The 13,130-nt window shown below is 49.0% G+C and overlaps 1 protein-coding gene across 1 annotated transcript in view; it reads left to right on the forward strand.

The window, feature by feature from the left end:
- The window catches only part of Add2 (adducin 2), a 97,366-nt gene that overhangs the window by 49,162 nt on the left and 35,074 nt on the right, over nt 1-13,130 (forward strand). The window contains exons 2-4 of the mRNA XM_013114206.3: nt 5,463-5,561; nt 8,124-8,340; nt 9,997-10,135. Of these exons, the coding sequence (XP_012969660.1) occupies nt 8,158-8,340; nt 9,997-10,135 (322 nt within the window). The 5' untranslated portion in view covers nt 5,463-5,561; nt 8,124-8,157. The remainder of the gene's footprint in view (nt 1-5,462; nt 5,562-8,123; nt 8,341-9,996; nt 10,136-13,130) is intronic.

The following is a 13,130-nucleotide window of genomic DNA, read 5'->3' on the forward strand; positions in this document are numbered from 1 at the left end:
CATGCATGTGTCTGTATGTTACGTGCACTCTCATTTTCAATGAACACAGTCTGACTGTGGCTCCCTGAATGGCTGGGAGATGTCTCTCCCGGGTGTCTTGCTCTGGTGTCCAGTCCCAGTTCCTGCTCACCCCTGGCCCCTGAAGCTCCCATCCAGTCCCAGTGCTGCACAGAGAGAAGACACAAAGGGAGCCCAGCCCATGGCTGTCATTCATGGCCGCAGGTCAATGGAAAACTTACCTACTAGCCCCTTAGCTGTGAGGCCCTTAGCCAGAAGCTTTTAGCATTCCCCTGGGCCCCTCTGGAAGAGTATGCATCAGGAGTACCCAGAAGTCAGTACTTGGATGTACCCGAGGCAGGCAGAAGCAAAGAGTTTCTTTCGGCCAGCAGGGTTTCAGGAGACTGACGTCAATTTTCGTACTTCTTTCCTTCCTCCTCCGTTTTCCTTTTTAAAGTGCTTTGGTCCTAAATGACCACAGTGGTTATTATATGAGGCGGAACATGGAAGACTAGAATCAAGTGGTGTGAGGGCGATAAGTGTCCCCCGTGATCCTGCCTTTATCTGAACATGGCAGGCAGGGTGTGGCCGAGTCTCTTATTTAACTGCCCACATCTATTCTGTATAACAGCAGTAAGGCCCCGGCAGCTGCCTCTTCCACTTGTGGGAGTCTACAAGGATGGGGGACAGGTGAGTGTGGGTTCACATGCCTTGTGTGAGGGTTGCAGCAAGCACCCGTGGGCTGCCTTGCCCAGAGTTGACCTGGAAGGAGGCAGGGCTGACCTGTAGTGGTGACCAGCAGGGTGAGGGCAGCTCATGGCTGTTTAGGCTCTGTGTGTCAAGCATGTGACTGTCTGTTCTGATCTGGAGAACGCACCACTGAAGTGTCAGGAAATGGTCACCCACCACTCAAGACACAGAGCTTAATCTTCAGATTTTAGCAATGTCTGGCCATGTGGACTCCTGTCTGTTCTTCCCTGTGTCTGCTCTGTTCTTTCCAGCCTGAGGGAGCCAGTGCACCCTCAGGGACCACTGGGACTTGCCCTCAACCAGACAGGGAGGGAAATGCCCTTGGCAGTGACTTGCAACACAGCTGTGCCTCCAGCCTCCCGGAGCCTGGAGCTGTGGAGGGCAAAGATAGGGCCACAGCGGGAGGGGCGTCCAGGGCTCCAGGGCTTCATGTGCAGACAGCAAGGGTCCCATGGGAGACAAAACTGGGGTAAGGGGATTTTGGAAAGTGAGAGAGCTGTGGGTTGTGATGTAGTGTATGACGTGGACATCGCCTGCTTCTTGGGACCCTGGGGTCAGTGTTGCATGTGGACTTGGGCTTGCTTGGCAGCATAAATGCTGTGTGACCGTGGTTCTGATACCATGCCGGAGACTTTCAGGAAGTGCCTGTGGCTGCCCTGTTCAGAACTGACCTGGGAGGGGACAGGGCTGGGCTTTCAGGCAGCTGAGCCTGTGGCAGGGGAAGGACAGCTCATGGCTATGTAGGCCTTGTGTACCGAGCCCATGACTGTTCTGGTCCAGAGACACCCACTGATGTGGCAGGAGACGTGCTGGAGTCTGTTTCAGACTGGCCTGAGGGCCCAGAGCCTGGGCTGTACATCAAGAGCACAGTGTTTACAAGGTTGTAACTTAGTTCCCAGGGTACCTGTCACCTTTCTCTCTAAGGAGCTGCCTGACTTCTGTCTCTCCACTGTGTGCTGTGGACTCTCTCTTAGGCCTTCCTTGTCTCTGGGGCCTGAGGCCTGGATGGACCTGATGATGCTTTGTTGAACTGACCCTACTTCCCAGAGCATTAGTCAAATGTTTCCTCAGTCGGTTAGCATTTATCCAGCATCTGCTTTACACCAGTCCTAGAACAGAGAAACATCAAAAACACCGTTCCTTCCACCTGCTGGGAACTCGGGGAATACCTGTTGCTGTTGGGTTGCAAGATGAATGAAAACAATAAATGAAAATGAGTGACAGCTAGATTGGACAGATTCCCCAGAAAGAAGACACCTGAGTGTCAGGAGTGGTAAAGAGGAAAAGATGCTCCTGGAAGACCCCATTGTCCCTAAGCTTCAAAGCATGATGGGACTAGAGGGTGGAGCAGACACTGAATGTCACCTCAGGGTGTGATTTCATTATATAGGTGGCCTCTCTAAGGGGATGTGAGAGGGAGGGAGGGAGAGAGGGAACTGAGAGAGGAGAGAGAGAGAGAGAGAGAGAGAGAGAGAGAGAGAGAGAGAGAGAGAGAGAGAGAGAGAGAGAGAGAGAAACACATGAGTGCACACACCACAGCTCCTTGGTGGGGGTCAATGAGATTCAACACCCAGGGAGCATACATTTGGATTTAAAAAGCAAATTCATTTTAAATAAATAAAAAAGCAAAAAGGCAAATTCATAATTATAGTTTTATATTTGGCCAAAAAAATGAATGCTTGCCACTTTTGTAACAGAATCTCAGTTTGACTAAGTTTTGATTGAAAGAGCAGGAATTTAAGGCACCAGCTCAGAGCCCCTGTCAAAGGATGCTGGGTTTTCAGCAGGACCGAGGCAGGCAGGGGCCAGGTTGCAATTTTGAGACAGTGTATCTGGCAACCAGTTGGACAGTGGTCAGGAGACAGGAAGGGTCACACAGGCTACCTCCCATTGAGGGGCAGAGACAAAGAGACCTAACATTAGAAGAGCTCTGTGACTGAAATCCACAGGGGAAGGAGAGGGAAGAGTCCAGGTTGACTCTCGGGTGTGCTTTGTGGCAGCGGCTGGTTAGAGCAGAGAGGTGGGCCAGCCAAGCACAGAGAGGCTATGGTATGCGCTGGCCAAAGCCAGGGCCACTGGGCTGGTAATATTAAGATGGCAATGGATTTGTGGGTGGAGAAGGTCCTTTAGAAGTTTTGTGCCTGAGTACCCCTTCTCTTGGGCAAGCACAAACTGGAATCCCCTGTGAGACCCTTCATGCCTTATAGCCCTGCTTAGCGGCATATCAAGAGTGGGTGGCCCTGGGGTGCCATGTGTTTCAGCTCTCTGAGTCACCTAGCAATGTCAGGGTGTCAAGTGCTTCTTCTCCACAACTTGAGCCCTCTAGTCCACTCTACCATTTGCTTCCCAGCTCATTGGGGGCTGGGAGCCAGATGTAGAGGTGTCTTGGTTAGTTTTATGTCCGCTGAGCACTAGCTAGAGTCATTTACTATGAGGGGCTCTCAGTTAAGAAAATACCTCCATCCAGATTGCCTGCAGTCATGTCTATAGAGCATTTTCTTGATTAATGATTGAGGAGGGAGGGCTCAGCCCACCGTGGGCATTGCCAACACTGGACAGGTAGTCCTGGGTTGTATAAAAAAGCAGGCTGAGCAAGTCACAAGAGCAAGCTACTAAGCAGCATTTCTCCATGGCCTCTGTGTCAGTTCCCGCTTCCCGGTTCCTGCCATGAGTTCCTGCCCTGACTTCTCTCAGTTGCCTTTAGACATGGTGTTTTATCACAGCAACAGAAATCCCAGCTAAGACAGGGGACCTCTTGAAGCATGCATTAGGAAGCCAGGAGCCGGTGCTGCTGGGAGTGCTCTGGCCAATGCAAAGCCATCCGTAAACTACGCTGATCTCCTGCCTGCTCCAGCCTAGTGCGGCCTGACTCTGCAGTCTGTGCTTAAGCAGAGTTGTCAACCCAGGTAGTGGTTTACAGGTGATGAGTGAGACCTCAGAGCCATTTCACTTCAGTCAGCAGTGAAACCGAGACCTCAGGCACAGGAACCTGGGGTACTGAGACTGGGGTTATATTGTTCACAGGCGACAGATGTCTGCCTCCTCATCACTTCCAGGGTGAATGCTTTACTGAACATAAGACAGTGTTCAGACTCCAGCAATTCAAGTCTTACTGAGTTCTGACCTCTGAGGCAGGACTAATTCTTAGGGAGGGCATCAAGGGTGTCAGCAGCTGCATCATGGGGTCAGTAATGAAGAAAAATCACCAGCAGGTGCCAGACAAGCTAAACATAGAGCTTGGCTCCTGGAAGCATTTCAGTCACCGAGGCAGCATGATGAGTCTCAGGGCTGGCCTTGGAGACGGCAGGGTACTGAGATGCAAAGTTCCAGTCCCACTGGCTGGGCTGTGGAGGGGACTGTCTCAGTGAGCACAGGCGTGGGCATCCCAAATCCATTCTTCCTGACTCCTCACTGGGAGGCCAAGCCCCATATGGCTCCTACTCCAGCATCAGGACAAGGGAAGAACAGAGCCAAGCCAAGCTGTAGGTGGGATGGATAGGGGAGGGTGGCCCTAGGTAAGATAGCCAAACACCTGGAGACTGGGCAACAGGACATCCAGGTGAAAACAAGAGCTCTTGGTTACACACACACACACACACAGACACAGACACACACACACACACACACAGACACACACACACACACACACACACACACACACACACACATCCCTTGCCCACTGATCTTTGAGGATCTTCGGCCCAGAGTTTTGACTTTCCCACGTTGGTTGTTAGTGGCTTTCCCCACTTAGGTGATTCACCCTCCTGATCCTGACTGGGTCCATTCCTTCTTTGCATTCTGTGTAAAGTCATTTCCAGTCCAAGACAACCCCACTTTCCTGGGGTGTGGTATCTATCCTTCAGGCTGTTTCTGTGTCTGGGGAGTGATCCTCAGATTCCGCACCCTGGCACCTGTGAGTCCAGGGGCTGTTAGTAAAGCGTGGGGAGGTCTTGGCTAGGAGTCCTCTCTCCTGCCTCCATATTCTGCTTCTCCCAATCTCAGAGCAAGTGTAACGGCTGCCTGTCCTTCCCTCTGCCTCTTCCCCTCCTTTCTTACCTCTTCCCTTTCTCCTCTCTGTCTTCCCAGTCCCCTCCTCCTCCCCTCTCTCCTCCCCTCCTCCTCCGGTCTTTCTCCTCTCTCCTCCACCTTAGGCCTTCCTTCCTCCCTTCCTTTCTCCCTGCCCTCCTTGCCTCCTTCCTTTCCCCCTCCTCCCTCAGCCTGTACCCAGAAAATGGGGCTTTAAAGGAAGTTGGAGTTGGGTTATAAAGGCGTCGCGAACCTTCTTAGCCTGTTGATAGTCATGCTTAGAGTTTATACACTCACTTCCAGATCATTTTTTTTATTTCATTATTGACCAAACCAGCCTGTTGCAAGGACGTTGGGTTGGCAAATAACATCTTTTCCAATTTCTCTTTTTTTAAAGATGTATTTATTTATTTTTATATTTTTTATTTTTAAATTTAAATTAGAAACAAGGTTGCTTCACATGTCAATTCCAGGTCCCTCTCCGTTTCCCTCCCCTCCTCCCATGCCCTCCCACCAACCCCCCCCCCCAGTTTTCCCTCATTTCCCCAGGGAGGGTGAGGCCCTCCATGGGGCTGTCCATAGTTCCAGATCATTTTTAAGTGTTTCCTAGCGTCCACGGGTAAGGCCGGTGAAGAGCCTCAGTGGCAATGAGGTGGCCAAGGATCTGATGTCTGTCCTTTTGTTGGCAGTTCCCACCTGGCTGTGTGACGTGTGGCTGTGCCAGCCTTCCTAGTCGTGAAGACCGGGTACTGAAGACAGATATCGGACAGGCCTGGTTCAGCCCACCGGTAAGACAACACCAGCCAGTGTCCCCTCCTCCTTTATCGGCTGCTCCTGCTGGTGGGACATCCTCTCTCATGCCGCCATGAAAATCTGAGGGTCTGCAGTCTTCCTCTGCCCAGCTTATAGAAGGAGTGTTAAGGCAAAGGCATGGATCATTTGTCTTTTAATGGAACTCAACCTCTGGAGGGAAGGGAGAGTCGGGGAGAGAGAATGAGAATGTGTGCATGCATGTTTATGGTGTGGAACAGAAACCCTTAACTTCTAATTGGGTTGCACGTCTGGTCTTTCTGGGTGGCCAGACTCTCCCTGGAAGCTATCTGAGGCCCATAGCACTCACCTTTGTGAAGCACAAACTCCAGCTAATGATGAGTGATAACAAAAACTCTTCTTTTGGACATTGAACAGATTTCAAGGGATATTTGAATCTTGGTACAAGTACTGGGGCAGCATCCCAGAAGTTTACCTCCACCATAGCTGGCCCAGTGATCTCTGGGCTGATGCATCATTTTCCTTTCTGTGTCCCTTGTGTTAACAAAGCTCAATACTGAATTGACTTCTCTGGCTAAAACACATCATTATAGTTGTTTAGTGTGCACCTGCTTATAGATGAATCACTGCCTCCCCTCATGAAGTTCCTAATGGAAGAAGAGTACACCTCCTCAGAGGCACCTACTAAGACTGTAGACAAAGACTTGATCACAGTTGCCATGTAGCAGGCCCTGTCTTAAATATTCACATACCAAACTTTACTATCCCTTAACTGATGTTCAGTGGTTAGGTGACCCTACCAAAGACCACACAGCTTCTAAATGGCATTGCCGAGATTTGAACCCAGATGGTTTTGTTTCAGCATTGCTATCTTTACCCACGAAGCCGTCTTCAGGTAACTGATCATTGCCAGCACTGTGGAAGGGAGTTGCAGAAGGGTGCCTCACTTCACAGAATTCCTGGGGACAGAGTTAGAGTCATCCTCATGGGAGGACATCTGGAACCATGACTGAACTCCGAGCAGGGAAGACGGACAGAGAGCAGCCAGTCATGGGGACAGCTGCTCTGCAGTGGAGATGACAGGACCTGTGTCTTTCTGCTAGACAGAATGGACTGAAGTAGAGCTCAGGATGAGCTCTGCAGGGCCACAGCTCCCCAGGCCCAGGGAAGCAGAAAGCTGAGTGCTTCTGGAACCGGTGACCTAAAGTCCTAGGAGGATGTGTGTTGGGGTGTAGGTAGCTCATACGTTCATGATCATACCAGGGTATTCATGGGTCAGAGGTACTTGCTTCTATTTCAAAAAACACCCAAGGCCTTGGGGGCGTTTAAAGTGCTATGGAGATTGGCTTGCTACAGTAGTCCCAGGTAGAGCAGTGGCAGCTGAGTGGACAGGACCCCTGGGAGAACTTTTGGCTACAACCAGAGAGCCTGCTGCCCACATGTCTTCATAGCTTGGATGGGATGTGAGCTCTGGATGGGCTGGATGGGGCAGAATGGAGGCACGGTGTTCAGCACTGGCTTCTAGGGCTGGGGAGGCAGGTCATAAGCTTATTGAAAACACTGTGAGATTTTATTTTACTTTTTTGGTGAAACTCAGTTGTGAGATTCTCAATCTTGAAGTATGTAGATGCCTGTGGTTCAGAGAAGCCCAGGGTCAGATAGCCATGACTTCGATGAAAAGGACAAATCTGTTTGGATGTCCCCATGAACTCGGCATTTGACTTGTGCTATGCCAAGTCTGTTTTAGAACTGTAAGAGTTTTTCCTCCTCCCTCCCTTCCTCCTCTCCGTTCTTGTCTAACCCCAGCCCTTCATCCCATCTCTGGTTGCCAAACATCTGCCCAATACGATCAGTCAGACAGCACCGATTACAGGGCTTTTTAAAAGGCGGAGTCTCATGTATTCCGGGCTGGACTCGAATTCTGAGTAGCCAATGATGACTTTGATGCCTGAGCCTCCTGTCTCCACCCCCTGAATACTGGGATTGTAGGTATGTGTCCCCATAGCCCGTTTATGTGATGGCTGGGGCAGAATCCAACTCCTGGAGCATGCTAGAGAATCACTCCCCCCTGGTTCCTAGCAGTAGTATTCTGTAGTGAATTTCTCAACCACGGCTTTCGAAGAGGCCTACAAAAGAAAAGGTATTTGTATAATTTGTCCAAGATGCTGTGCAAAGACCCCAGCCAGTGCCTGGATGTGCTAGGCATGTACTTTTCATTGTGAACTACACTGCAGCCAACTACAACGAGGTTGGCCTTTTACCAAAGTGCTATGGCTATCAGTGAGTTTCTGCCCTACTCTATAGGGACTCAACAGAGAAAGACTCAGAAAGGTTTACAGGCTATGTTTCCACTCCATCCAGGAAGTCTCTTCCAACACTCCTGTGTGACCAGTCAAGCTGGACCCTTATTTGCCCAGTACCTGACGGTGCATTAGCAGTCTCTATGGGTCATCATCCCAGGAGACAGCCTGCCTTCTCACCTGGAAGTAGCTACAGGGCTTGGTGAATCACACCACCCTTTGCCTCGGCAAGTAGTTGGCCACTAGGAGCACAGCCTGTGCTTACCTGTCCTTCTACAGGGTTCCAGTAGTGGACTGAAGCCCTAGCAGGACCATGAGTGAGGACACGGTCCCCGAGGCGGCCTCGCCGCCACCCTCTCAAGGGCAGCACTACTTTGACCGGTTCTCTGAGGATGACCCTGAATACCTGCGCCTTCGCAACCGTGCAGCTGACCTGCGGCAGGACTTCAACCTGATGGAGCAGAAGAAGAGGGTCACCATGATCCTGCAGAGCCCTGTGAGTGGGTAGGGCAGGGCAGGGCAGGGCAGGGCAGGGCAGGGCAGGGCAGGGCAGGGCTGGTTTCCCAGGGACCTGAAAGGCGGTGGCCCCTTTCCCCTCATTCAGGGCCTTGCCAATTTAGGCTCGCTGAATGAGACGTGCTTGGCAGTGTGGGTGTTTGATTGTCTCCCTAACCACCGGTCAAGGGCAGGCCCGGGGGTATGCATAAATTCTTGTTCAGAAAATGGCAGAGATAAGACCTCTGCCCCAGTTCACTATGCCACATCTGAGCTTGGTTGCAGCAGTCAACAGATAGAACAATGGAAACTGAAGGATGGGTCGCCATGGAGCTGGCCTGGGCTACACTCTGCTGAGTAGCATGGAGTACCCTGCTCACTGTAGGGCGGGTAGAGTCTGAATGTCCAGCCAGGGTTGAGGAAGGGAGTTAAGAGGAGCGATGGGACAGGAGCCAGTCAGACCTAGATACCCCTGAGTCTACAGACCTGGGGGAATTGATGCTGGCCTCACAGGGCCTCAGAGCTCATTCCCCAGACAGGTAGAACTCAGAAAAGATCCATGGCTGAGTTTGAATAGGAACGAAGAGCAGGGGAAGGAGGCGGGAGGAGTAGGAGGATGGTGCTTGGGGCTCTGCAGGACACAGGCTGGGAAGCCCAGGAAGGAAGCTGACTTCTCCAGGGCTTTTTGAAACAGGGCGTCCCACAGTCTGTGGGCAGTTTTCACCAGGAGCACACAGACTGCTTGGAGGTGTGGGAAGGAATGAGGCTGGGATCTTTATGACACTGTTTCAGGAGCCTGGAGGAAGACATCAAGTTCTTAAAGGCCTTGGAGTCAGGCCGCCCCCAGACATGCAGAGAGTCGCCAGGAGGGGAGGTAGAGCAGCACCAGCCATGGTTAGTGGGTGAGGCAGGGTATGGGGACACACGGGCCTTGCTTCTTTTCCTCTTTTCACGGGGTCCTGAGTCTCACAGAGCTCCCTTTCCTTCCATGCTTCCTCCTACCACGGGGCCAGCGACATAAGACGTTCAGTGTAGTGGGAAGAAAAGCCGAGCTTAGTGTCCCACGGTGGAAGCTGCTGACGGAGTCCTCCAGGCCTTCTCCATCCCCTCCTCTCCAGCCCTTAAGAACACAGGGAAACTGGGATGTGTGAGAAGAGCCTTGGGTGTGCTAACGGGGAATGGAGGGAGGCACGCTTTCTCATTCAGTTAATTCTATCTAAAATGAAGTCCTACCATGCCTGGTGTGGCTTTGACCATCACCCATAAGAGGGGACCTGGAATCTGGTCTACCCACACAGAAAATGGGTGCCCAGAGTCTCCGTGACAACCAATACAGCAATCTAAGGAGGGACCTGAGGCCCTAGTGACCCTGCCTCTGGGGAACCTTCAGGGTGCTTAGCCCTTCCTGAAGGACACCGATCCCCTGGAGAGTTGCAGGAGCTGTCCTCCTGTGAGGAGCTACATGAGGGGAGTGGGTGGAGACCATCCCCTGTGCAGAGGTCAGGGAGCAGCCCCTCCAGGCTTGCTGTGCTCTCAGCTCCTGGGGATCTGCAGGGTCCTCGGTCCTTTGAGGAGCCTGGCACCAATCCCTAGGGACCTGTGGGCCCTCAGCTCTCCATGAGGACCGGGCACCAAGCCCTCTGCCTGCTTCATTCAGTCTTTCAGGGAGGAGCTGGAAGGTCTCATCCAGGAACAGATGAAGAAAGGCAACAATTCCTCCAACATCTGGGCGCTACGGCAGATCGCGGACTTCATGGCCAGCACCTCCCACGCAGTCTTCCCAGCTTCTTCCATGAGTATGTGGGTGTCTGGGTGTCTGCCAGGAGCGGAGGAGGAGGGATGAGGTGGGGAAGGGAGGAGGAAGCACCAGGAGCAGCTTGGTTGCTAGGCAACGGCCAAGCTGCGGTTGCATTAGCAGGCCTGGGTGGAGAGATGCCTGGCTCTGCTTCTGATGCCGTGAATTAAAGACCCACAGGAGAATTGTCAGTGGTGGCAGGCATGGGAAGGGTGGAAGCAACTACGGGGCATGAGAAGAGAAGAAGGGATCCAGGAGACCAGCCAGGATGGTGTCTATTGAGCCGTGAGAATAGCTATGGCTATGCGTGGGCTCCCTTCCTGGAATGTGCATCTCTGCCCACAGCCTCAAAGCTGCCCTCATTCCATATGACTCAGACACATAAGGTGATAGCTGGAATTAAGGAAAACATTAGAGAAGAGAAGCCAGAACCCACTCCTGAGTTCCAAGAACTCCAAAATCACCGCTAGCAATATTTTTAATGTATCTTTCCGACTTTTTTCTTTTAATATAGATAGCTTATTGAAAGCAAGAATACAATCACATTACACATAAAATTTTAATGGCATATCAACTCTGCCATATGATTTTTGTGGGTGCATGCCGTTGAGTCAATTGCTCTGTTAGACTTTTAGAATGTGTTCAGCTTTTTGCTGTTATGAACTATAATGTGGTAAATGTCCTGGTAAATAAATTTGATTCCATATACCCAACTGTCTTTTAAAGATAAATTATAATGAGAAAATGATGAAATAGCTGAGCTGTCTTCTGAAGATATGTTGTGAGAATTGCTAGAGGAATGCAAATATGTGCTTGAAGACATTATGCATAATGCAGATTGTGTTCCTTCGCCATCTTAGAGAAAGAGACTGTGCCAACCTTGCTCTAAACAGTGTGATGGACATCGCCCTTCCTCTACCTGGTCTTAGACTGATAGTTACCATTTCATTTCCCTCGAGGCAAGCTGTACCTAAAACTTCATCTGGGTTTTTTTTTTATATAGTAAAATGTTTATTCTCATACTTTGCCAATTTTCCTACTGCTGTATTTTGTATAAGTTTTTAAATCTTTATAAATTAATGCTACTTCCCTATGACATGTCAAATATTTTACAGCTATTTTTTCAGTTTCTCCTTTGCCTTTTCACTTTATTCACAGCGTTTTCATATTGTAGAATGTTTTCTTACAGAGCCCTCTGTTGTATTCATTTGTGTCTTCTGCCCTTGGCCATGTGCCTAGACAATAGGACAAAGGAGTGAAGTTGGTCACCTATTTATTTTAACCTCTGTACAAATTTATTCTATAAAGTCATTTTGGAGTTGTTATTTTGTCAGGCCCTATTTTTCCACACCTTAAAATAATTCTTTGGGGATTTTCAATTGGATTGTATTAGGATTGATTTTGTAGATGAGGTGAAATTCTTCATTTCTATTTCAGAATATAGTCTCCGTGGGGGAAATGTGTATGCTGGCTCTTAGAATATTGTACCTAGCATGTGGGAGGTAATTTAAAAATATTTTCAAGAATTAGCTTAGAATCTGCTGGTTCTATAATATCTACCAGCAAGGCTTACTAGTTATTTCTATGTAATCTAACTGTGTCTTAAGCCCATCTAGGAAATAATATAAAACTTCGTTGTCATAAGTGAATCTTTATTCATTTTTTCTTGAATGTACACATACATATTCCCTTGAGTTTGAAAAACATGTTATTCATTTATTCATCTGTGTGTGTGTATGGGTGTGTGTGTTTGTGTGTACAAACATGTATATGTGTGTGAGTATGTATATGCCATAGCATGAGTATGGAGGTCAGAAGCCCAACTCAGAAGTTGGTTTTCTCCTCCCACCACGTGAGATCCTTGGTGGCAAGCACTGTTACCCACTGAGCCATCTAACTGGCCTTGCATTTAATATCTAGAAAATCAAATAATCTGTAAGCATTGTCATTTTGCCTCCATCTCCAGCATTTTGCCCTTGACTTTTTTTTTCTGATTTTATCCCCTCAGGCTTCAGAATAATGTTTAATAATTTAGAGAATGTCATCCTTGTCTTGTATCTGACATTAATGGAATTCTTTAACCACAAAGTTTGAGATCATTATTCTTTATCATGTTGAGAAAATTTCTTTTACTACTTCTATCTCATCGTGCCCTTTCTCAGAAATAGATTTTGAGTTTTATAAAATACATTTGGGGAATTGATTCCTTTTTTACCCCTTGAGCAATTGTCACAATGAGTTATAGTGACAGATCTCTGAATATTGAGCTCTTTTGAAATACATGAAATAAATCATCTCTGATCTTGTGTGTGTGCACATGTGTACACACATGTATGCAAGCAAGTTCACTTGTAATTACACATGCATGTGAAGACTAGAGTTCAGCCTTGATCCTTGGGAGTAGCTGGCCTCATCTTTTGAGGTAGGGGCTCCCACTGGCCTGAAACTTTCTAAGTTAGTTAGGCTGGTAGCCCTAGTGCTCCCCCTGTTTCCACTTCCCCAGTGCTGGGATTACAAATTCTTCTACCTGTTGAACATGCCTGAAAAGGGGAGTAAGGATTGAGAAAAGAAAGAGACAAAAGACAGAAGATAGAATCAGGAGGGCTTTAAGTGAATACTGTAGATGCCTCAAATTTATTTCTCATAGCCCTTTTATACCCAAAACGAAAGGGGAGGACAAAAGACTTCCTTTCCATGGTTCAAGGAACAAACAAGTGTAATTACCTTCTTAATTCTCAAAACATCTAGCTAAACTCCTGCTAATTGGTCTTGAAGAGCAAGACATCAAGTAGCCAAACAGACTGCTATTTGACCTTGAGGAGCAAGAAAAAGTTTGAACTCTTTGACCTTAAGTCAATATGGAAATAGAGTTACTGTGGGCTCCAACACTCTTTTGAGTTTTGTTGTTAGAGTTCTGTTAAGGATTTGTGTACACATATTCTCATGTGAGGTTGAGCAGTCCACTTCCAGGGCATTCAGCCATGACTTTTATAACA

The sequence above is a fragment of the Mesocricetus auratus genome, unplaced genomic scaffold (assembly GCF_017639785.1).
Source record: "Mesocricetus auratus isolate SY011 unplaced genomic scaffold, BCM_Maur_2.0 Super-Scaffold_100676, whole genome shotgun sequence".
Taxonomy (NCBI): domain Eukaryota; kingdom Metazoa; phylum Chordata; class Mammalia; order Rodentia; family Cricetidae; genus Mesocricetus; species Mesocricetus auratus.